A 23,589-nucleotide genomic window follows, 5' to 3' on the forward strand; every position below is an offset into this window, starting at 1 on the left:
AAGCTCTGGGGAGCTAATGTACAGCGTAATGATTACAGTTATTATTACGGTATTACATATGGAAGTAAATGTTGAAGTCGTGTGTAACAAAAATTGGAGAATCTGGCTTCAAATGGATTACAAAGCCTCAAAGCAAAACTTACCTTACATTCCACCACACTCTGATCTGATTCACAGGTTACATAGATTTCATCTACTGCCCGACGAAGATTGTCAAAAAGAAACGCCCAGTATCTAGCTCTTAAATCAATTTTACGAGGGTGCCTTGTTTTAGTAGGACTTTTATCAAAGTGTTTATCCCCAGTTGTAGATGATGTTAGCTTACAGTCTGAGGTGTTCTGGGGGGAGTAAAACAAAAAATATTAAAAAATATTTTTAAAAATCCTCCAGGGACTGGATTAGTACATAAAGCACATTTTTCAACATAAACACAGGGTTTCCTCAGGTTATGACAGTTTCAACATGATTCAAATTTGCGAACTCACATAAAATCTTTTAAAAATTGAAACATGAGTGTTTTAGCTTATACTGTTAGCATCAAACTTACGGACTACATGGGCAACCAGTTTGGTTGTGGGCAGCAGAAGAATACACAGTAACACCACATATGAGTGAGAAAGTTGGCATCCCCCACTATGCTTACCTGCACCATTTTGGACAGTTAAAAGCACAAGTGTTCTGTTTGTGTTAAATTAGGCGGTGTTTTCGACTTACACCAAAATTCAGGTTACGTCACTATTATAATAACAGAACTGTGTCATAACCTGAGGACCCCCTGTACTTAAAAACATGACATTCTTCTTTTCAGCTTATATCACAGTAAAATGAATTCATCTAAACAAAGCTTGTAATCTTAAATAGAAACAGCAGGTTTGTAAGGTTAATTTTTATTTCAGACATGTCTTATTGGAGATATCAGGATGACTTCAACTGTGAATAGAGCCTTATTCAAAAAGGAGCACTAGGCCCTGGCCGGTTAGCTCAGCAGCAGAGCGTCGGCCTGGCGTGCGGGAGTCCTGGGTTCGATTCCCGGCCAGGGCACACAGGAGAAGCGCCCATCTGCTTCTCCACCCCTCCCCCTCTCCTTCCTCTCTGTCTCTCTCTTCCCCTCCCGCAGCCAAGGCTCCATTGGAGCAAAAGTTTGCCCAGGCGCTGAGGATGGCTCTGTGGCCTCTGCCTCAGGCGCTAGAATGGCTCTGGTTGCGGCAGAGCGATGCCCCGGATGGGCAGAGCATCGCCCCCTGGTGGGCATGCCGAGTGGATCCCGGTCGGGCGCATGCGGGAGTCTGTCTGACTGCCTCCCCATTTCCAACTTCAGAAAAATAAAAAATAAAAAAATAAATTAAAAAAAAAAAAGGAGCACTAAAGTGACTCCTGATTTACTGGAACACATGTGACATATTTACATATACTAACAAATAATAAATAGCAAGGTCAACATTATCTGAAATAACTTGCACATTTTTTTTTCATTGAGAAAAGAATAACATACACTACAATTCTATTAAGATGCTTAATTTTATTTTTAACAATTTTTCAACTTAAAGTAAAAATTAATATACAGACTGACCAGGCAGTGGCACAGTGGATAGAGCGTCGGGCTGGGATGCAGAGGACCCAGGTTGGAAACGTGAAGGTCCCTGGCTTGAGCAAGGGGTCACTCGCTCTGCTATAGCTCCCCCCCCCAGTCAAGGCACATATGAGAAAGCAATCAATGAACTAAGGAGACTAAGGAGCTGCAACGAAGAACTGATCTCATCTCTCTCCCTTCCTGTCTGTCTGTCCCTATCTGCCCCTCTCTCTGACTGCCTCTGTCATAAAAATGTATTTTGTAATATTTAATATATAAATACAAAACAACGGACTAGAAAAAAACACAGATGGATTGCTAAAACTAAGCATCAGCTACAAAGCTGACACACCAAAATAAACTACAGTGTTTTTGTGTTTTTTTCTTGTGGGAGAGACAGAGAGAGTCAGACAGAGGGACAGATAGGGACAGACAGACAGGAAGGGAGAGAGATGAGAAACATCAATTCTTCATTGCGGTTCCTTAGTTGTTCATTGATTGCTTTCTCATACGTGCCCTGACGGGGGGGGGGGGGGATACAGCAGACCAAGTGACCCCTTGCTCAAGCCAGCGACCTTGGGCTCAAGCTGGTGAGCCTTGCTCAAACCAGATGAGTTCGCACTCAAACTGGCGACCTCGGGGTCTCGAACCTCCACATCCCAGTCCAACGCTCTATCCACTGTGCCACCGCCTGGTCAGGCTACAGTGTTTATATGACCCATTCTTTCCTCAGTTTCACAGGCCAACTTTGAAAGTACAAAATCATATTCAGGCCCTGGCCAATTGGCTCAGTGGTAGAGCATCGGCCCAGTGTGTGGATGTCCTGGGTTCGAGTCCCAGCCAGGGCATACAGGAGAGACACCCCTCCCCCTCTCCTTTCTCTCTGTCTCTCTCTTCCCCTCCCGCAGCCAAGGCTCCATTGGAGCAAGGTTGGCCGGGCACTGAGGATGGCTCCATGGCCTCTGCTTCAGGCACTAACTAGAATGGCTCCGTTGCAGCCAAGCAGTACCAAAGATGGACAGAGCATTGCCCCCTGGTGGGCATTCTGGGTGGATCCCAGTCAGGCACATATGGGAGTCCGTCTCTCTGCCTCCCCACTACTCACTTCAGAAAAATACAAAATCATATCCAATAATTTCATATACTATATCACAAAATCCTCTACCAAAAACTCGTAAGCATTTAGAGCAACAAACAATCCCAGGTTTCTTTGGGTTTTTTTCATGTGTGTTTATTTCTGTTTGCTTGCTTGTTTTTTCCTTTTTCACAGAAGAGCTCCAGGGTGGAGAAAATAAAAAATAAAGGCTAATAGCCTCATATTTGTTTGTTTTTTAATTAATCCTAGAGAGAGAGGTAGAGAGAGAGAGACATCGACCTGCTGCTCCACCCACCTACCGATGCATTCACTGGCTGACCCTGCACACGGCAGGACTGAGGACCAAAACCACAACTCTGGTGCACTGGGAGGAGGCTCCAACCAAGCTACCCGCCAGGGTTGAGGTTTATTTTGATAACATCAATATGCCCCGGGAGAGCACAAATGCAGTCCCCCACAAATTATGTACCTGTTTCCCACATTTGGAGAAATCACGGGGGTCAGCATATTCAGAGTGCAACATAGAGCTTCACCCTGGGAAAACCACCTTTGTGATCATGGTATCTCCCCTGCCAGGTAAGTATTAGCCTCCGTTTTGTTTTAGGCTTTGGCCTTCAATGTAACAGTGATTCCTATACTTCATGAATCTTTTATAGCCAATCTTCAGCTTATATAGATTCATCACCACCAAAAAGCAAGCAAACAAAATAGGCACATGTACGCACGAGGTTCAAATGGAGCTGCTCATCCTCCTTCCAGTCTCCCATCCAGACTAGGGTTGCAAATAAACATTAGCAAATATTTTATCTGAGAGCCCTTGTTCAGGCCCAAATTCTCAACATTCAAGAAATAACATTTAAAGTACTCATTGATAATACAAAAACCTTTGCCTCAATTAAAATGTCCCATTAAAGCTTAATTCTGTCCATTACTTTCCTGAAAACTGTGACAACACTAATGAACAATTTATACAAGATTATAAATCATAAGCCAACTTCACATAATCTTCTTATCCCTTCACCAATTTTTAAAGTATAAATCATCAGCTCCACTTTACAGCTTAGAAAAATGAGATACTGTTACAGAGGTTAACAAATTTGTCCAAGATCACATAGCCACAGTAACCCTCTTTCAGTTAGAGCTCTACAGCTATACTGCTGCCCAAGGCCTGTGCTGACCAACCTCTACCAGACTTTTTAGGCCACCTCATTTCTTCTCCTATGTACCACCCAAAGTTAAAATTAACTTTGCCTGATGAGGCAGTGACGCAGTGGATAGAGCGTCGACCCAGGATGCTGAGGACCCAGGTTCAAAGCCTGAAGGTTTCAGGCTTGAGAGTGGGCTCATCCAGCTTAAGCATGGGATCATAGATATGACCTCATGGTCGCTGGCTTGAGCCCAAGGTCGCTGGCTTGAACAAGGGGTCACCAGTTCAACTGGAGCCCCGCAGTCAAGGCACTAACTAAAGTGAAAGCAATCAATGAACAACTAAAGTGACACATCTACAAACTGATGCTTCTCATCTCTCTCCCTTCCTGTCTGTCTCTGTCTTTCTCTTGCTAAAAAAAACAAACAAACAAAAAAAACAATCAACTTAGGAAGTTTCCCAAGTTATCCCTCCCTCACAAAGTTTTTCTACAGTGATCAGCAAAGGGCTAGTAACTTCCTGTGAACTCAGAATACAATTTAAATTCTCAAAAATATTTTCATTCATCTTCACCCATTTCGGTATTTACTCTGTCAGCATCTATGTATGTATAATTCAAATATTTTAGCTGCCTGACCAGGCGGTGGCGCAGTGGATAGAGCGTCGGACTGGGATGCAGAGGACCCGGGTTCAAGACCCCGAGCTCGCCAGCTTGAGTGTGGGCTCATCTGGTTTGAGGAAAGGCCCACCAGCTTGAACCCAAGGTCGCTGGCTCCAGCAAGGGGTTACTCGGTCTGCTGAAGGCCCGTGGTCAAGGCACATATGAGAAAGCAATCAACGAACAACTAAGGTGTTGCAACGCGCAATGAAAAACTAATGATTGATGCTTCTCATCTCTCTCTGTTCCTGTCTGTCTGTCCCTGTCTATCCCTCTCTCTGACTCACTCTGTCTCTGTAAAAAATAAATTAAAAAATATATATATTAAAAAATATATATATATATATTTTAGCATCTTTTCCTTCAATGTAGAAGAGGCAAGCCATGACCAGGTAGGTCAGTTGGTTAGAACATTGTCTTGCTATGCCACGCTTGCAGGTTTGTTCCCAATCAGGGCACAAACAAGAATCAACCACAATAAGTAGAACAACAAATCAATGTTTCCCTCTCTCTCTCTCTCTCTCCCCACTGCCTCTCTCTCTAATCAAGAAATAGAAAAATTTAGAACAGGCGATATACTTTCAGGTTAAGATGTTTCTATTCTTTAAGAAAGTCTATGATGTGTCTACGGCCATACCACCCTGAACGTGCCCGATCTCGTCTGATCTCGGAAGCTAAGCAGGGTCGGGCCTGGTTAGTACTTGGATGGGAAGAAAGTCTATGATGTAAGACTTTTACTAAGAAAGATTCCAGAGAGGCAGAAACTACAGCGAGGTAATTCCATCTGAAAGGCAATGTGGAATGCAAAGTTGGCATTTAACTTTGATAAAAAATACTAATACTTTGTATTTGCACACATTTTTATATCTTATGACAGACTTTTGAAACATAACATCATTTAATCATCACAACAAACTGTAAAGACAGGACAATATCCTCTGTGCTCTGCCTATTTTTCCCTCTGTATCCCCAACCCCATGCCCAAACCTCTGTAACCACTAATATTTTTACCATGTCCATAGCTCTGCCTTTTGCAGAATGTCGTGTAGTTCGAACCATATAGTGTGTAGCCTCTTGCACTCAGTAATATGCATTTAAGGTTCCTCTATGTCTGTCTTTCTTTTTTAAGACTTTATTCATTTTAGAGAGGAGAGAGAGAGAGAGAGAGAGAGAGAGAAGGGAGTTGGAGCAGGAAGCATCAACTCCCATATGTGCCTTGATTAGGCAAGCCTGGGGTTTCAAACCGGCGACCTCAGCATTCCAGGTTGAGGATTTATCCACTGTGCCATCACAGGTCAGGCCTCCACGTCTTTCCATGACTTGATAGCCCATTTCTTTTTAGCACTGAATAATACGCCACTGTACAAATGGACCACAGTTTTCTTATCCATTTACCAGCTAAAGGAAATCTTGGGTACTTCCAAGTTTTGACAATTATGAATAAAGCTGCTATAAACAGCCATGTGCAGGTTTTGTGTAAACATACATTTTCAACTCCTCTGCATAAATACCAAATAGCATAACTGCGGGATTCTATGCTAAAGTATGTTTGTTTTGTAAGAAACTCCCTGTGGTCCAAAGTGGCAGAACCATGTTGCATTCCCATCAGCAATGAGTCAGAGCTCCTATGGCTCCACATCCTCACCAGCATTCGGTATTGTCAGTGTTTCCTATTCTGGCAATTCTAACAAGTATGCAGTGGTACTCACTGTTGTTTTAATTTGCATTTCCCTAATGACATATGATGTGGAGCATTTTTTCCTATGCTTTGATGAGGTATCTGTTAAGGTACCTTTTTTTTTTTTGCAAGGGGGGAGGAGGAGACAGACAGACAGACATACTGACAGAAGAGAGAAGCATCAATTCGTAGCTGCAGCTTTAGTAGTTCATTGATTGCTTCTCATATGTGCCTTGACCCGGGAGCTCAAGCTGAGCCAATGACCCCTTGCTCAAGCCAGCGACCTTGGGTTTCAAGCCAGTGACCATCAGATCACATCGATGATCCCATGCTCAAGCTGGTGAGCTGTGCTAAAGCCAGATGAGCCCATGCTTAAGCTGCGACCTTGGGGTTTCAAAACTGGGAACTCAGCATCCCAGGTCGATGCTCTATCCATTGTGCCACCACCAGTCAGGCTCTTTGGCCTGCTTTTTAATCAAGTTTTCTGTTTCTTATTGCTGAATTTTTTGTTTGTTTGTTTTTAGCGAGAGAGAGAGAGGGACAAGGAGAGAAACAGAGAGAGGGACAGACAGGCAGGAAGGGAGAGAGATGAGAAGCATCAATTCTTTGTTTCGGCACCTTATTTATTCATTGATTGCTCTCTCATATGTGCCTTGACCAACGGGCTCCAGCAGAGCAAGTGACACCTTGCTCAAGTCAGTGACCCCAGGCTCAAACCAGCGACCATGGAATCATATCTATGATCCCACGCTCAAGTCAGCCACCCCGCACTCAAGCTGGATCAGCCAGCAACCTCGGGCCTTTGAACCTGGGTCCTCTGCATCCCAGTCCAACGCTCCATCCACTGCAACACTGCCTGGTCAAGCTCTTATTGTTGAGTTTTAAAAGTTCATCATAGCCTGACCAGGCGGTGGCGCAGTGGATAGAGCGTCAGACTGAGACCCCGAGGTCGCCAGCTTGAGTGCGGGCTCATCTGGTTTGAGGAAAAGCCCACCAGCTTGAACCCAAGGTCGCTGGCTCCAGCAAGGGGTTACTCGGTCTGCTGAAGGCCCGCGGTCAAGGCACTTATGAGAAAGCAATCAATGAACAACTAAGGTGTTGCAATGTGCAATGAAAAACTAATGATTGATGCTTCTCATCTCTCTCCGTTCCTGTCTGTCTGTCCCTGTCTATCCCTCTCTCTGACTCACTCTCTGTCTCTGTAAAAATATTTAAAAAATTTTAAAAACAACAACAAAAAACAAAAGTTCATCATATATTTTGGATAACAGTCCTTTATCAGGTATGTTTTTTGCAAGTATTTTCACCAAGTATGTGGTCTGTCTTCTCATTCTCTTTATGTCTTTTACAGAACTGAAGTGTTTTTTTTTAATTTTATTTATTCATTTTTAGGGAGGAGAGAGAGAGAGGGAGAGACAGAGAGAGAGAAGGAGGGAGGAGCTGGAAGCATCAACTCCCATATGTGCCTTGACCAGGCAAGCCCAGGGTTTCGAACTGGCGACCTCAGCATTTCCAGGTTGACGCTTTATCCACTGCGCCACCACAGGTTAGGCCGAAGTTTTTAAATTTAATGACATCCAGCTTACCAATGATTTCTTTCATGGAGTGCACCTTTGGTGTTGTAGCTAAAAAGTCATCACCAGGAGTGATATTAGCTTCATGGTGAGACACTCCTTTTGTCTCTCCCCTTCAATCTATTCTACATAAGTAGGACCTCTCTAACTCAATAAAGATTCCTCTACTCGGCCCTGGCTGGTTGGCTCAGTGGTAGAGCGTTGGCCTGGCGTGCAGAGTCCCGGGTTCGATTCCCGGCCAAGGCACACAGGAGAAGCGCCCATCTGCTTTTCTCCACCCCTCCCCCCCTCCTTCCTCTCTGTCTCTCTCTTCCCCTCCCGCAGCCAAGGCTCCATTGGAGCAAAGATGGCCCGGACGCTGGGGATGGCTCCTCGGCCTCTGCCCCAGGCGCTAGAGTGGCTCTGGTCGCGACAGAGCGACGCCCCGGAGGGGCAGAGCATCGCCCCCTGGTGGGCAGAGAGTTGCCCCCTGGTGGGCGTGCCGGGTGGATCCCGGTCGGGCACATGCGGGAGTCTGTCTGACTGCCTCCCCGTTTCCAGCTTCGGAGGAATACAAAAAAACAAAACAAAACAACAAAAAAAAGATTCCTCTACTCAACACACTAGGGCACATGAGAGATCCACGCATCTGAAGGTGAGTGAACTGGAATACATAAGGGGATAAAGCTGGTGATACAGCAGAAACAGGCGCACTCTCCGGCACCCTGGCTGCAGTGGTTGAGCCTGCATGCCCAGAGTTCTGCAGCAACAGCACAGATGGGATCTGACACTATACACTCACCCCTAACCACCGGCCCAGCAAAGGAGGACAGCAAAAGCATAGGCCACCAAGATCTGGCTCCCACCACCAACTGCAACCTATACCACCAGAGCTCAGCAGTGGCAGCAGCGCAGATGCACATGCAACTCCCGCCTCCAGGCCCCAGCACCACCAGCAACCACAGGGAAAGTGGCAGCAGTGGCGATGGGGCTCACAATACCAGACTCAGCCCACGGGGTAACACCTGTGAGCCTGACAACCGCAGAGGTAGTGAAGAAGATACCCACTATCCCAGCTCCCCCCCCCCACCAATGCCATCTCCATGCCATGGAGACATTGCCCAAGACCTACAACACCCCAGACACAGCAGGGCCACTGTTATCCCAGTGGTGACACTGCAACAGCAGGGACAGGTCAGGCTGAGAGCCAACACTTTCAACCCTCCGGGGTCACTGCCTGACTTGTGGTGGCACAGAGGAAAAAGTGTCAACCTAGAATGCTGTGGGTCACTGGTTCAAAAGCCCAGACTTCCCTGGTCAAGGCACATACAAGAAGCAACTACTACAAGCTAATGCTTCCTGCTCCTTCCCCTACCCCTTTCTCTCTCTGTCTCTAGAATAAATAAAATCTTAAAAACATTTTTTTAATTTAAAAAATTAAAAAGTGCTGACTATCAAAAATAACCAGTCAGTTCAAGTAAGAGAAATAAAAAACCTGTCCTATAGCACCACCTACTGGAAAACAAAAAAGCCCTCTAATTAACAACCTATTTATTGTTACATAAAAAAAAGGTTTTACCAAAATTACAAAGTTGTTCACTACTTCAAAGGAAAAATTCATCGAGCATCATGGTTATGAGTTTGATCCCCAGTCAAGGCACATACAAGAATTAACCAATGATGCATAAATAAGTAGAACAATAAATCAGTGTTTCTCTTTCTCCCTCCTTTCTTCTACCTCCAAAATCAATTTGAAAAAAGAAAGTTACATTAAATTTATACATGAAAATAAAATATATAGCATTAAAACCATAAAAATGTCTATTTTGTAATTAAAATGAAAAGTCAGTAAGTAAAAAGTTACATATACTGTACCTGTTTAGCTGTTTTATGAGTGCCTTGAATTGTCCTCTTTGACTTTCCACCAGTTTGACATTTAGATTTTCCTTCAAGGCAAGAATCAATAGATAAATATAAAGACCAACAAACAGATAATACAAACTCGAACTATACAAATCATTAAGACATATTAACACATAATTCCCTATACATAGCCAATCTGAGCTACAGATGTAAAAACAAATTTCCAAAGTACCAGGGTCAACTTTTTTTTTTTTTACAGAGACAGAGAAAGAGTCAGAGAGAGGGATAGATAGGGACAGACAGGAACAGAGAAAGATGAGAAGGATCAATCATCAGTTTTTCGTTGCGACACCTTAGTTGTTCATTGATTGCTTTCGCCTATGTGCCTTGACCGTGGGCCTTCAGCAGACCAAGTAACCCCTTGCTCAAGCCAGCGACCTTAGGTCCAAGCTGGTGAGCCTTGCTCAAACCAGATGAACCCGTGCTCAAGCTGGCGACCTCGGGGTCTCGGACCTGGGTCCTCTGCATCCCAGTCCGATGCTCTATCCATTGTGCCACCACCTGGTCAGGCCAGAGTCAACTTATTAAAGAAGTCAGATAGTCTGACAATTTAAAAACTTCAGCAAAAAAAAAAAATAGTGTTGAGATAGGTTGTGAATAGATAGTTGTTTCATGAATGAAAAAAGTAAAATAAAAACAAGTCAACTTAGTGATACTTCTCAACTTATATATATATATATATATATCTCAACATATATATATATATATAGGTTTGAAAAATAGTTAATTGAATTCAAATTTTATTTCAATAATAAAATTAAAAATACACTTTTCACCACATGAAACTCAGTATTCTGTTTTGAATAATTTATCTAACTTATAAAATAGTTTCATTTTGAAAAGGTTGGTTTTTAGTTCTTTGTATTTTTGCGTGAGATATATCTTTCTCACTTGTTTCTTTTAAATAAGAAAGACACTAGTTACTATTTTATAATCACTCTATTCTTGAGAAAAATTCAAAATAGGAGTAAAATTCTATAATGTAAAACAAAATAATTTCCTTTCAACAAAATAATTTTGGCCGGATCTGGCCAATTGGCTCACTGGTAGAGCATCAACCCTGTGTATGGATGTCCTGGGTTTGATTCCCAGTCAGGGCACACAGAAGAAGCAACCATCTGCTTCTCTACCCCTCTCTATTCTCTCTCTCTCTCTCTTCCTCTCCCACAGTCATGGCTTGATTGGCTTGAGCAAATTAACCTCGGGCACTGAGGATGGCTCCACGGCCTCTGCCTCAGGTGCTAAAATATGGCATGGGTTTCAACGGAGTAAGAGCCCCAGATGGACAGAGAATCACCACCTAGTGGGCTTGCAGGATGGATCCTGGTCTGGGCGCATGCGGGAGTCTGTTTCTCTTCCTCCGCTCCTCTCACTAAAAAATAGTAATTAAAAAAATAAAAATAATAATTTCAGCCAGGACCCCTGAAGCAGTACAAATGAAGTGAACGAAAACACTCACCCACAAGTTATCTACACATAAGTGGGCCTTCCTTACTGTTCTAAAGATAGACAAGTCACCTATGTAGCCTTTTATTTATCCTTTCGTTACAGAAAATAATGTATATTTATTTATTTAGAATATACAGTAGAATAACCAGCTTAGAACAGGTACCAGAATAGGAAAAAATAAATAAACATAGCTGAAAGCCTTTAAAATTTTCATTATTAGCCCTGGCTGGCTAGCTCAGCGGTAGAGCATTGGCCAGGCATATGGAAGTCCCAGGTTCGATTACCAGCCAGGGCACACAGGAGAAGTGCCCATCTGCTTCTCTATCCTTCCCCCTCTACTTTCTCTCTATCTCTCTCTTCCCTTCCCATAGCCAAAGTTCCATCGGAGCAAAATTGGTCTGGGCGCTGAAGATGGCTAGAATGGCTCTGGTTGCAATGGAGCAATGCCCTGGCTGGGCAGAACATCGCCCCCTACTGGGCATGCAGTGTGGATCCTGGTCAGGTGCAGGCAAGAGTCTGTCTCTTTGTCTCCCTGCTTCTCACTTTAGAAAAATACAAAAAAAAAATTTCATTATTATTCTCAGAAACAGCTGAGTATATTTCATTATTATTCTCAGAAATAGCTGAGTAAATACTGTAGCATAAAACAAGAACAAGTTGCTTGTTTTAAAAATTAAAAAAAGCAAAATAAAGATTTTTCTATAAGTAGCAGAGTTTTAACAATATAAAATGTGGCCCTGACCTGACCAGGTGGTGGCACAGTGGATAGAGAGTCAGACTGGGACACAAAGGACCCAGGCTTGAAACCTTGAGGTCGTCGCCTTGAGCACAGGCTCATACAGCTTGAGCGAGGGCTCACCAGATCAAGCATGAGGTCACTGGCTTGAGTGTGGGACCATATACATGACCCCATGGTTGCTGGCTTGAGGCCAAAAGTTGCTGGCTTGAAGCCCAAAGTCGCTGGCTTGAGCAAGAGGTCACTAGCTCTGCTGTAGCCCCCAGGTCAAGGCACATATGAGAAAGTAATCAATGAACAACTAAGGTGCCACAACAAAGAACTGATGCTTCTCATCTCTCTCCCTTCCTGCCTGTCTGTCCCTACCTGTCCCTCTATCTCTGTCACCAAAAAAAAAAAATATATATATATATATATATTATATATATGGCTCAGTGGTAGAGTGATGGCCTGGCATGTGGATGTCCCAGGTTCGATTCCCAGTCAGGGCATACAACAGAAGTGCCCATCTGCTTCTCCACCCCTTCTCCTTCGCTCCTCCCTCTCTCCTCCAACTCTTCTCTCCTCTCCTGCAGCCATGGCTCAATTGGAGTGAGCTGGCCCTGGGTGCTTGGGGTGGCTCCATGGCCTCTGTCTCAAGTGCTAAGAGCTCAGTTGCTGAGCAATGAAGCAGCACCCCAGGTGGGCAGAGCATTGCCCCCTAGTGGGCTTTCTAGGTAGATCCTGGTCGGGGTGTATGCAGGAGTCCTTCTCCGCCTCCCTTCCTCTCACTGAATAAAAATTTTAAAAATATTTTTTTAAAATATTTTAAAATATATATAAATGATCCTTATCAAAAATTATAAAGTTAACACCCTGACCAAGTAGCTTAGTTGGTTAGACCATCATCCCAATGCTACATCAAGGTTGAAGGTTCAATCCTGGTCAACAAATGCATGAATAAATGGAACAACAAACCAATGTCTCTCTCTATCTCTTTATCTCTCTCTCTCCCCCTTCTCTCTAAAATCAATAAATTTTAGAAAAATTCTAATTACTTCTTATTTATACTAATTTTCCTAATAGTTTTAATTGTAAACACTTTTAATCTAGCTACTGTTTAGGATTAACTATAAACTTCTAGTTTACAGTGAAATGAAACTTATTTTTAATACATACCATCATCATCTTTGCTTTCTAGAGGAACACTCCAAGCTATTAGATTCCTTGCTGTACGACCCTCCTCTGCAACTATTCTCCTTACTTTGTCGTGACTGTTGGAGCGCTGGAATGAAGCCTATGGACAGAAAAAAGAATGTCTATTAAATTATTAGATTAGTCAACATATAAAAACTGGCAGATAAATTCATTATTTCTTCTATTTCTCAGAAAGAAAACACTGAAATTTTAGTGTTTTTTTTAATTTACTGGGGTGACATTGGTTAATAAAATCATATAGGTTTCAAGTGTTTATTTCTATGATACATGATCTGTATATTGCACTGTGTGCCCACCACCCAAAGTCAAATAATCTTCCATCATCATATGTTTGTCCACCTTTAACCATTATGACCACCCCACTCCTTTCCATTTGGCCACCACCATACTGTTGTCTGTGTCTATGAGTTTCAGTTTTATATTCTACATATGAGTGAAATCATATGGTTCTTAGCTTTTTCTGACTGACTTATTCCACTTTGCATATTCTCAAGGTCTATCCATGTTGAATCCTATTTTTCTAAAAATGTCAGTAGTAACTTAAGTACAATAGTTTTAAACATTTTAATCTAAGTAAGCATCAGAGTTTGAAATGAAGTAAATGAGTCTAAGATACATCATATTATAGATGTCCATTTCAAACAGTATTTTCACCTAGATTCTTTTCTTCCAGAAGACTTAAACAAAATACATTATTTTAATCCAAAATCACAGTGTGCCACCTAATGCCATATGGAGATTACTACAGTGGCTTGCTCAAATAATAGATGTTTCACTACATAAAAAGCACAGTCTCATATGAAAGTTTGCTTTTTTTTGTTTTGTTTTTTTCTGAAGTGAGAAGCAGGAAGGCAGAAAGATTTCCACATGCGCCCGACAGGGATCCACCCACCATGCCCACTAGGATGCAATACTCTGCCCATCTGGGGCATTGCTCCATTGCAACCAGAGCCATTTTAGCACCTGAGGCAGAGGCCATGGAGCCATCTTCAGTGCCCAGGCCAACTCTGCTCCAATGGAGCCTTGGCTGTGGGAGGGGAAGAGAAAGAGAGAAAGGGAGAGGGGGAAGGGTAGAGAAGCAGATGGGCGCTTCCCCTGTGTGCCATGGCTGGGAATCGAACCCGGGACTTCCATATGCTGGGCGGATGCTCTACCACTGAGCCAACTGGCCAGGGCCTCATATGAAAGTTTTTATAGTCAACTCTTACAAGATATAATCCAGCAAGTAGTTGTTCAGAATGTTCACCAATAGGCCCATGGATTTCAGAGACCTTCTCCTAGACTAAGAAAAAAATTTTTTAACTTATCTCTCTCATAAGGTATAAAAAAAAAATCAAAACAATGTCTACTTTCAGCAACTTTACTCATAACCTTAACTGGCATTAAGCATTGTTTATGAAATTTGTATGTCTATACCTACATAAAAGCATCTACTCCCCCCCTCCCCAAGTGAGAAACAAGGAGGCAGATGGACAGGCTCCCACATGCGCCCAATCGGGATCCACCCAGCATGCCTACCAGGAGGCAATGCTCTGCCCATCTGGGGCATTGCTCTGTTCCAACTTGAGCCACTCTAGGGCATGAGGCGGAGGCCACGGAGCCATCCTCAGCATCCAGGCCAACTTTGCTCCAAAGGAGCCTTGAAAAGCATCTACTTTACACAAGTTCAATGTCTATCCATAATACTGCTTTGCTAAATGAAATTCTATTTTTTTTTTACAGAGACAGAGATTCAGAGAGAGGGATAGATAGGGACAGACAGACAGGAACAGAGAGAGATAAGAAGCATCAATCATTAGTTTTTCGTTGCGACACCTTAGTTGTTCATTGATTGCTTTCTTCTTTTTTTTTTTTTTTTTTTTTTTGTATTTTTCTGAAGCTGGAAACGTCAGACAGACTCTCGCATGCGCCCGACCATGATCCACCCAGCACACCCACCAGGGGCGACGCTCTGCCCACCAAGGGGCGATATGCTCTGCCCCTCCGGGGCGTCGCTCCGCCGCGACCAGAGCCACTCTAGCGCCTGGGGCAGAGGCCAAGGAGCCATCCCCAGCGCCCGGGCCATCTTTGCTCCAATGGAGCCCCGGCTGCGGGAGGGGAAGAGAGAGACAGAGAGGAAGGAGGGGGTGGGGGTGGAGAAGCAAATGGGCGCTTCTCCTATGTGCCCTGGCCGGGAATCGAACCTGGGTCCCCCGCACGCCAGGCCGACGCTTCACCGCTGAGCCAACCGGCCAGGGCCCATTGATTGCTTTCTCATATGAGCCTTGACTGCAGGCCTTCAGCAGACCGAGCAACCCCCTGCTCAAGCCAGCGACCTTGGGTCCAAGCTGGTGAGCTTTTGCTCAAACCAGATGAGCCTGCACTCAAGCTGGCGAACTCGGGTCTCAAACCTGAGTCCTCCGCATCCCAGTCTGACGCTCTATCCACTGTGCCAACGCCTGGTCAGGCGAAATTCTCTTCTTTTTAAAATAGTTTTTCAAGCCCTGGCCAGTTGGCTCAGTGGTAGAGCATCGGCCTGGCATGCAGGAGTCCCGGGTTTGATTCCTGGCCAGGGCACACAGGAGAAGCGCCCATCTGCTTCTCCACCCCTCCCCTCTCCTTCCTCTCTGTCTCTCTCTTCCCCTCCCACAGCCGAGGCTCCACTGGAGCAAAGTTGGCCCGGGCGCTGAGGATGGCTCCATGGCCTCTGCCTCAGGCGCTAGAATGGCTCTGGTCGCAACAGAGCAATGCTCCAGATGGGCAGAGCATTGCCCCCTGGTGGGCATGCTGGGTGGATCCCGGTCGGGGGCATGCAGGAGTCTGTCTGACTGCCTACCTGTTTCCAACTTCAGAAAAATACAAAAAAATAAGTAAAATAAATAAAATAATTTTTCAGCTCTCGTCAGATAGCTCAGTTGGTTAGCATCATACCAAAACGCAGAGGCTGCTGGTTCAATCCTGGGTCAGGATACATACAGGAACAGATCAATGTTTCTGTCTCACTCTCTCTCCCTTCCTCTCTCTCTAAAAATTGATAAATAAAAATTTTAAAAATAATAAAATAAAATGGTTTTTAAGCTTTCCAAATAATTCAGGGAAGAATCTTTCTCTTAAGTTCCCTCTCCTAAAGCCTTTCATATTTTAGGTGCTGTGAAGGCAAAATTACCAGTCAGTGAACACCAGGAGTAAATTAAGATTCTAAGAATGGTAGCACTTACATATACTATTTTTACAAACTATGAAAACTTACCTGAGAAGCTCAGTAACTGGTACAATTTTCCTAACATTATAGAATGATGAGCTGGAATTCTGTTCAGTAGCCTATAGTAACTGTCAGTTCTTATTGATACTTCATACCTTTCTAAAGGGAAAGCCCTAAATGAACCAAGGCTGTAAAAATAACATACACATACATATACACAAACATATGCACATTTCAAATCACTTGCTGGCAAGGTATCACAACCAAGTTGAATATACTTCAGAAAAGCAAGGTTAGTTTAACATTTTCAAATCAATAAATATAAATCACCATATTAACAAAATAAAGGAAAAAAAGCCTATTCATTTCAACAGATGTAAAAATGTGGTAAAATTCAACACCTGTGATAAAAATTCTTCACAAACTACAGCAAACATTACACTTAATGGCTTAATATTGAAAGAGAGAAGGGTGTCTACCATCGCCACTCCCATTCAACATTGTAATGAAGGTCCTAGCCTGTGTAACAAGGTGAGAAAAAAGAATGAGAAGGGAAAGCGTAAGATGAACGTGAAACAGTCTGTTACACCAAAAAGTATAGAAATGCTCAGAGAATAATTGGGACATATCGAAAGACAAGAGCCACCTTGAAGGAGCTTCTATTGACTAAATCTGGGACAATGTGACCAGCAAATAAATAATAGTAATAGATAACAACATTAAATAAAATTAAGAATCCAAGAATGCAGACAGATTGGCTGATAGGTAACTGGGGAGAATGTAAATCTTTTCTTCACAGTAGGTCTTTAATAACTGTTACCATCATGGGTGCTAAAACCAGTGGGTCAAGTCTGATGAGGTAAGAGGTATTTACGTAGCCTCAAAGTGTCTCTCAACAAATTAACTTATTAATTCCAAAACAAAAGAGAAATTAAACTGGAAAACCTGACAATACTCTATATAAACCAAGTGATCAAAGGTAACATGACCACCTGAGAAGGCAGTGCCACAGTGAATAGAGAGTTGGCCTGGGAAGCTGAGGACCCAGGTTCAAAACTCTTAAGTCACCATCTTCAGGGTGGGCTGATCTGGCTTGAGTGCAGGATTTCTGGCTTGAGAATGGGATCATAGACATGACCCCATGGTGGCTGGCCTGAGTCCAAAGGTCGCTGGCTTGAAGCCCAAGGTCACTGGCTTGAGCAAGGGGTCACTGGCTTAGCTGGAGCCCCTCAGTCAACGCACATATGAGAAGCAACCAATAAACAACTAAAGTGACTCAACTATGAGTTGATGCTTCTCACCTCTCTCCCTTCCTGACTGTTGGTCTGTCTGTCTCTCTTTCTCTATCTCTAAAAAATTAAAAATTAAAATTAAAAAAATTTTAAAAATAAAAGAGTTCTGGACACAGATGATGATAATGGTTACACAGTAATATAAATGTGCTTAATACCACTAAACAATACACTTAAAAATAATTTAGATAGTAAATTTTATGTGTTTTAACCCAGTTTTTTAAAAAAACAAATGAAAGGATTATTCATAAGGGAAGAAGAGAAAAGAAAGAACAGAAATGAAAACTCAGACTTCTCTGAACATATAGTTTTCTAGTTTGAAGTTTGAACCATGTAAATGTTGTATATACTATTAAAATGAAGTTAAAATTAAAAAAATAGCCCCCTGGTGGGCATGCCGGGTGGATCCCGGTCGGGCGCATGCAGGAGTCTGTCTGACTGTCTCTCCCCGTTTCCAGCTTCAGAAAAAATACAAAAAAATAAAAAATAAAAAAATAAATCAAAAGATGAAAAAGAAGCTGAGGACAGTAGAATATTTTTTTCAAGACACAGAGAAAAATCTGTCAACCTAGATTTCTATACTGAGCAAGACCATCTTTTATTTATTTATTTATTTATTTTGGTTCTTCTTTGTTTTTTTAGAGAGTCAGAGAGAGGGATAGATAGGGACAGACAGACAGGAATGGAGAGAGATGAGAAGCATCAATCATTAGTTTTTCGCTGTGACACCTTAGTTGTTCATTGATTGCTTTCTCATATGTGCCTTGACCAGGGGCCTTCAGCAGACTGAGTAACTCCTTGCTGGAGCCAGCGACCTTGGGTCCAAGCTGGTGAGCTTTTTGCTCAAGCCAGATGAGCCCGCACTCAAGCTGGCGACCTTGGGGGTCTCGAACCTGGGTCCTTCCACATCCCAGTCCAACGCTCTATCCACTGCACCACCGCCTGGTCAGGTTCAAGACCATCTTTTAAAAGTATATAGAATAGCCAGCGGATAAAGCATTGACCTGGAATGCTAAGGTTGCTGGTTCAAAACCCCAGGCTTGCCCAGTCAAGGCACATACGAGAAGCAACTAATACTACAAGTTGATGCTTCCTACTCCTGCCCCCCATATTTCTCTCTCTGTTCTCTCTCTACAATCAATAAATAAAATCTTTAAAAACATGTACCATATTTCCCCATGTATAAGATGCCCCATGTATAAGACACACCTTAATTTTGGGGGTTGGAATTTGAAAAAAAAATGTATTACATAAAAGTTATTGAACTCAAGTTTAATTCATCATAAAATTCATATAACTCCTCATCACTGTCAAAACTGCCATTCATTAGCCTGTCCTCATCTGTGAGTGATGACGAATCACTATCTTCATATATTGCCTCATCCTCAGTTCTATCTATGGCATTTGAAATGCCACACTTCTTAAATGACTTAACAGCGATCTCAATCTTGACATTATCCCAGGATCTTTTCACCCAGGTACAAACTTCTCCTATAGTTAGTTCCTTCACTCTTCCTGCTGGTGTCAAATTGTCCCCAGAAGACTTTCTCCATTGGTGCCATTCGTCTCTCATGGCAGCTTTGAAGGGTTTGTTAATGCTGACATCAAGTGGTTGAAGCTGGGATGTCAAGCCTCCAGGTATGACGGCAAGTTTTGTTTTTTTGCTCTGCAGCAATCTTCCTTGTGTTTTTTTGTTATGTGTGCCCTGAACTGATCAAGCACCAATAGGGCAGGTTTGTGTAAGAGCCCACCTGGTCTCCTTCTCCAAACTTTCTCAAACCAGATCTTCATCTCATCCTGACTCATCTAACCCTTGTCATGAACGTAGACAATCACTCCTTGAGGAATGTCTTCTTTTGGCAGTGTTTTGCGTTTGAAAATCAGCATAGGAGGCAGCTTGGTTCCATCAGCACAACAAGCTAGAACAACTGTATAATGGCTCTTTTCATGTCCACTTGTCTTCACAGTTACAGTTTCCACCCCCTTCTTATCAACAATTCTGTTACTTGGGACATCAAATTGAAGGGGGACTTCATCCATATTTGCAATCTGTCCCAACTCAAACTGATGTGTCTTCCGACACTGAATGACAAGATGATGAAATTCAAGGACCTTCTGCTCACAGCTTTCAGGCATCTTTTGGGCAAGTCTGGTGCGTGTACACATGCTTAGTTCCTTCCATTTCACAAACCTGAAGCACCAGTTATGTCCTGCTTTGATATCAGTAACTTCTTTTTCGTCATCAATTCTTTTTTTTCTTTTTTTTTTGTGGGCCATCATCTTTAATCCTAGCTTGCACCCGGCGGGCAAGTAAAAACACACACTGGGCTCCAAAACCCACTCATTCAGTGCTCACAAAGCTACTGGCTTATCTGAGTTTCCTAGAATCAAAGGTTTCTAGCTCACCAGACTTATTCACCTCTGTTCCCCATCTCCTTCCTTCTCCCTGCACAAACTCTGCACAAACTGCCTTCTCACTCACCACTCCGCCATCTTGGCTGCTTCTTCTGGCCTCCTCCATGTGGCCTTTCTCTGCTCTCTAAAGCTAATGTCAGGAACTGAGAACTCATCATCAATTCTTCTTGCTTCATGGTGAACCAGCGGCGAAGCGAACATAACTGGCGCCTGGGGCACGACACTTTATTGGCGCCCCTCCCCTTCTACTACCTTTTCTTGTTTGTCTTGGAGACCATTTGGCGCCCCTCTGTGAGCGGCGCCCAGGGCATGATAGACCCCCTTACCGCCCCCCCCACTACACTACTGTGCTGAACCACCTCTGTGGACACAGGAATTCCAGTTGCCCTTTGCTCTTCAATCCATATCTTCAATTCCCTCTCTGTATCAAGACATTCTGCTGACTCGCCTCTCATGGCCTTCTTCTGCCATGGCGTTTTCAGTAGGGTTTCTTCTTCCTGTAGCCAGTCTCGGATTGATTTCTCAGTTGGAGGAGGACCAAACTTACATCCAGCAGCATGATTTCCATTCACTTTTGCAAACTGGATCACTTTCAACTTGAATCCAGCACTGTACGAAAATCTTTTCTGAGCCATTTCTGGGCAGAATGTGGCAAAACATAACCTACCGTAATATACTGTAACAAGTACGAAACAATGAGCACGAAGACAACAGGCCCGAAAAAGTGGAGAATGCAAGTAAAAAAACCCTACAACCACTGTATAAGACGCACTCGGTTTTTAGACCCCAAATATTTCGAAAAAGGGTGCATCTTATACATAAGGAAATATGGTATATTTAAAAATAAATTAAAATAAAACATAAAAGTAGACAGAAAAATAAAGGTATCTTCAGGCAAACAAAAACATTTTGTTATTAAAAGGCCCTCACTACAGAAAATTCTCAAGATACAATAATATGCAGAAGGAAAATAATTCCAAATAACATATAAGAAATAAAAAAATTAGAACTTTTTTTTGTCTTTGAAATACAAAAGAAAAGTGTAGTGTAAGGAGCATGGGGTGGGTTGGGATAAAAATGGGAAACAAGGCCCTGGCCGGTTGGCTCAGCGGTAGAGCGTCAGCCTGGCGTGCGGGGGACCCAGGTTCGATTCCCGGCCAGGGCACATAGGAGAAGCGCCCATTTGCGTCTCCACCCCCACCCCCTCCTTCCTCTCTGTCTCTCTCTTCCCCTCCCGCAGCCAAGGCTCCATTGGAGCAAAGATGGCCCGGGCGCTGGGGATGGCTCCTTGGCCTCTGCCCCAGGCGCTAGAGTGGCTCTGGTCGCGGCAGAGCGACGCCCCGGAGGGGCAGAGCATTGCCTCCTGGTGGGCAGAGCTTCGCCCCTGGCAGGCGTGCCGGGTGGATCCTGGTCGGGCGCGTGCGGGAGTCTGTCTGACTGTCTCTCCCCGTTTCCAGCTTCAGAAAAATACAAAAAAAAAAAAAAGGGAAACAAAACGTAAGTAAATGTACTCCTGCCCTGGGCCCTATACTTTTATAGATTCCACCAATCAAAATATCTAATAATCAGTAACTAATTGAGTGAACAGGAATTAAGAAAGGATTCACAAACTGACCTGGGACTCTCCAGACCAGACAATGAGGTAAGAAAAAGGAAGGAGGTAAATCACAGCCGCTGTGCTGGGAAACCAGAGTAAAACCATCTCATTTTGTTTAAGAATGGCCACTCTAAACATCCCAAAGGAAGTACCTAGGCAAACTGGGTTCCCCTATAAACTTCATTCCCTCCTCTTCCTGGGTTTGAGTGAGATAGTTTAAGAAGATACTTAGAACTGCTGGAAAATCTAGAGTTAGAAAAGTATGGGGAAGCATGACCAGGTAGTGGCACAGCGGATAGAGCGTCGGACTGGGATGTGGAAGACCCAGGTTCGAGACCCCGAGGTCGCCAGCTTGAGCGCGGGCTCATCTAGTTTGAGCAAGGCTCACCAGTGTGAGCTCAAGGTCACTGGCTCGAGCAAGGGGTCATTCGGTCTATTATAGCCCCCGGTCTAGGCACATATGAGAAAGCAATCAATGAACAACTAAGGAACTGCAACGAAGAATTGATGTTTCTCATCTCTCCTCTCCCTTCCTGTTTGTCCCTATCTGTCCCGCTCTCTGTCTCCACCACAAAAAAAAAAAATAAGAAAGTATGGGGAAGGGGAAGCCTGACCAGGCGGCGGCACAGTGGATAGAACATCAGCCTGGGACACTGAGGACCTACGTTAGAAACCCTGAGGTAGACAGCTTGAGCACAGGTTCTTTGGCTTGAGTGCAGGCTCACCAGCTTGAGCACAGGGTCACTGTCTTAAGCGTGGGATCATCAACACAATCCCATGGTCACTGGCTTGAGCCCTAAGGTAGCTGGTTTGAACCCAAAGGCACTGACTTGAGCAAATGGTCACTGGTTCAGCTTGAGCTCCTCCCAGTCAAGACACATATGAGAAGCAATCAATGAAAAACTCAGGTGCCACAACTATGAGTTGAAGCTTCTCATCTCTCTCCCTTCCTCATCCACCCACAAAATAATAATAGTAATAAAACAAAAGTAGCTGAACAAAATAAAAAAAAGAGGGAGGCCACAAAAAACTAAGGTTACTATATTAGGTAGTTTGATCACTTACCATCATTCTTTAATTGCCTTTTATGCCAAGAAGGTCATTTATCAGATAAATCCATGGGGTGTGACTCCTAGAATAAAAACAAAAATTATATATAGAAAGGCTGTTAGGCCTGACCAGGTGGTGGCGCAGTTAATAGAGCACCAGACTGGGACGCAGAGGACCCAGGTTTGAAGCCCTGAGGTCACCAGCTTGAGCACTGGCTCATCTGGCTTGAGCATGGGCTCACCAGCTTGAGCGTGGGGTTACTGGCTTGAGCATGGGATCACAGACATGACCCCATGGTCACTGGCTTGAGCCCAACATCATTGGCTTGAGCCCAAGATTGCTGGCTTGAGCAAGGGGTCACTCGCTCTGCTGTAGCCCCCCCCAATCAAGGCACATATCAGAAAGCAATCAATGAACAACTAAAGAAACTAAGAAGGCCTGACCAGGTGGTGGCGCAGTGGATAGAGCGTCAAACTGGGATGCAGAGGACCCAGGTTCGAGACCCCGAGGTCGCCAGCTTGAACGCAGGCTCATCTGGTTTGAGCAAAAGCTCACCAGCTTGGACCCAAGGTCACTGGCTCGAGCAAGGAGTTACTCAGTCTGCTGAATGCCCACGGTCAAGGTACATATGAGAAAGCAATCAAACAACTAAGGTGTCGCAAAGAAAAAAAACTGGTGATTGATGCTTTTCATCTCTCTCTGTTCCTGTCTGTCTGTCCCTATCTATCCCTCTCTCTGACTCTCTCTGTCTCTGTAAAAAAAAAGAAAGAAAGAAAGAAACTAAGGAGGTGCAACGAAGAATTGACGCTTCTCATTTCTCTCCCTTCCTTCCTGTCTGTCCCTATCTGTCCCTCTCTCTGTCTCTATCACAAACACACATACCAAAAATAAAAAATAGAAAAGCTACTAGTCATGACATTGTCAGGAAATCATACTTATTCATAAAAACATACAAATCTCATCCCCACAAGTTTCCCATTAAATTAACAAAAAAAAAAACTGCTCCTTTATACTGCCTGTTTCAATATAACATATTTTAAATACTCA

General features: G+C 43.6%; 1 protein-coding gene and 1 pseudogene across 4 annotated transcripts in view; both read right to left on the reverse strand.

The window, feature by feature from the left end:
* Positions 1–23,589, reverse strand: part of SCAPER (S-phase cyclin A associated protein in the ER) — a 312,151-nt gene that overhangs the window by 276,834 nt on the left and 11,728 nt on the right. For 3 of the 4 annotated variants that reach the window (XM_066354622.1, XM_066354623.1, XM_066354621.1), the window contains exons 2-5: positions 22,558–22,624; positions 12,969–13,086; positions 9,578–9,648; positions 144–338 (exon numbers count right to left, since the gene is read on the reverse strand). In XM_066354622.1, the coding sequence (XP_066210719.1) occupies positions 144–338; positions 9,578–9,648; positions 12,969–13,086; positions 22,558–22,563 (390 nt within the window). In that variant the 5' untranslated portion in view covers positions 22,564–22,624. The remainder of the gene's footprint in view (positions 1–143; positions 339–9,577; positions 9,649–12,968; positions 13,087–22,557; positions 22,625–23,589) is intronic. The other variant, XM_066354624.1, reaches the window with a different exon arrangement.
* On the reverse strand, positions 3,096–3,250 carry LOC136385198 (U1 spliceosomal RNA; annotated as a pseudogene).

Source organism: Saccopteryx leptura, chromosome 13 (genome assembly GCF_036850995.1).
Source record: "Saccopteryx leptura isolate mSacLep1 chromosome 13, mSacLep1_pri_phased_curated, whole genome shotgun sequence".
NCBI lineage: Eukaryota > Metazoa > Chordata > Mammalia > Chiroptera > Emballonuridae > Saccopteryx > Saccopteryx leptura.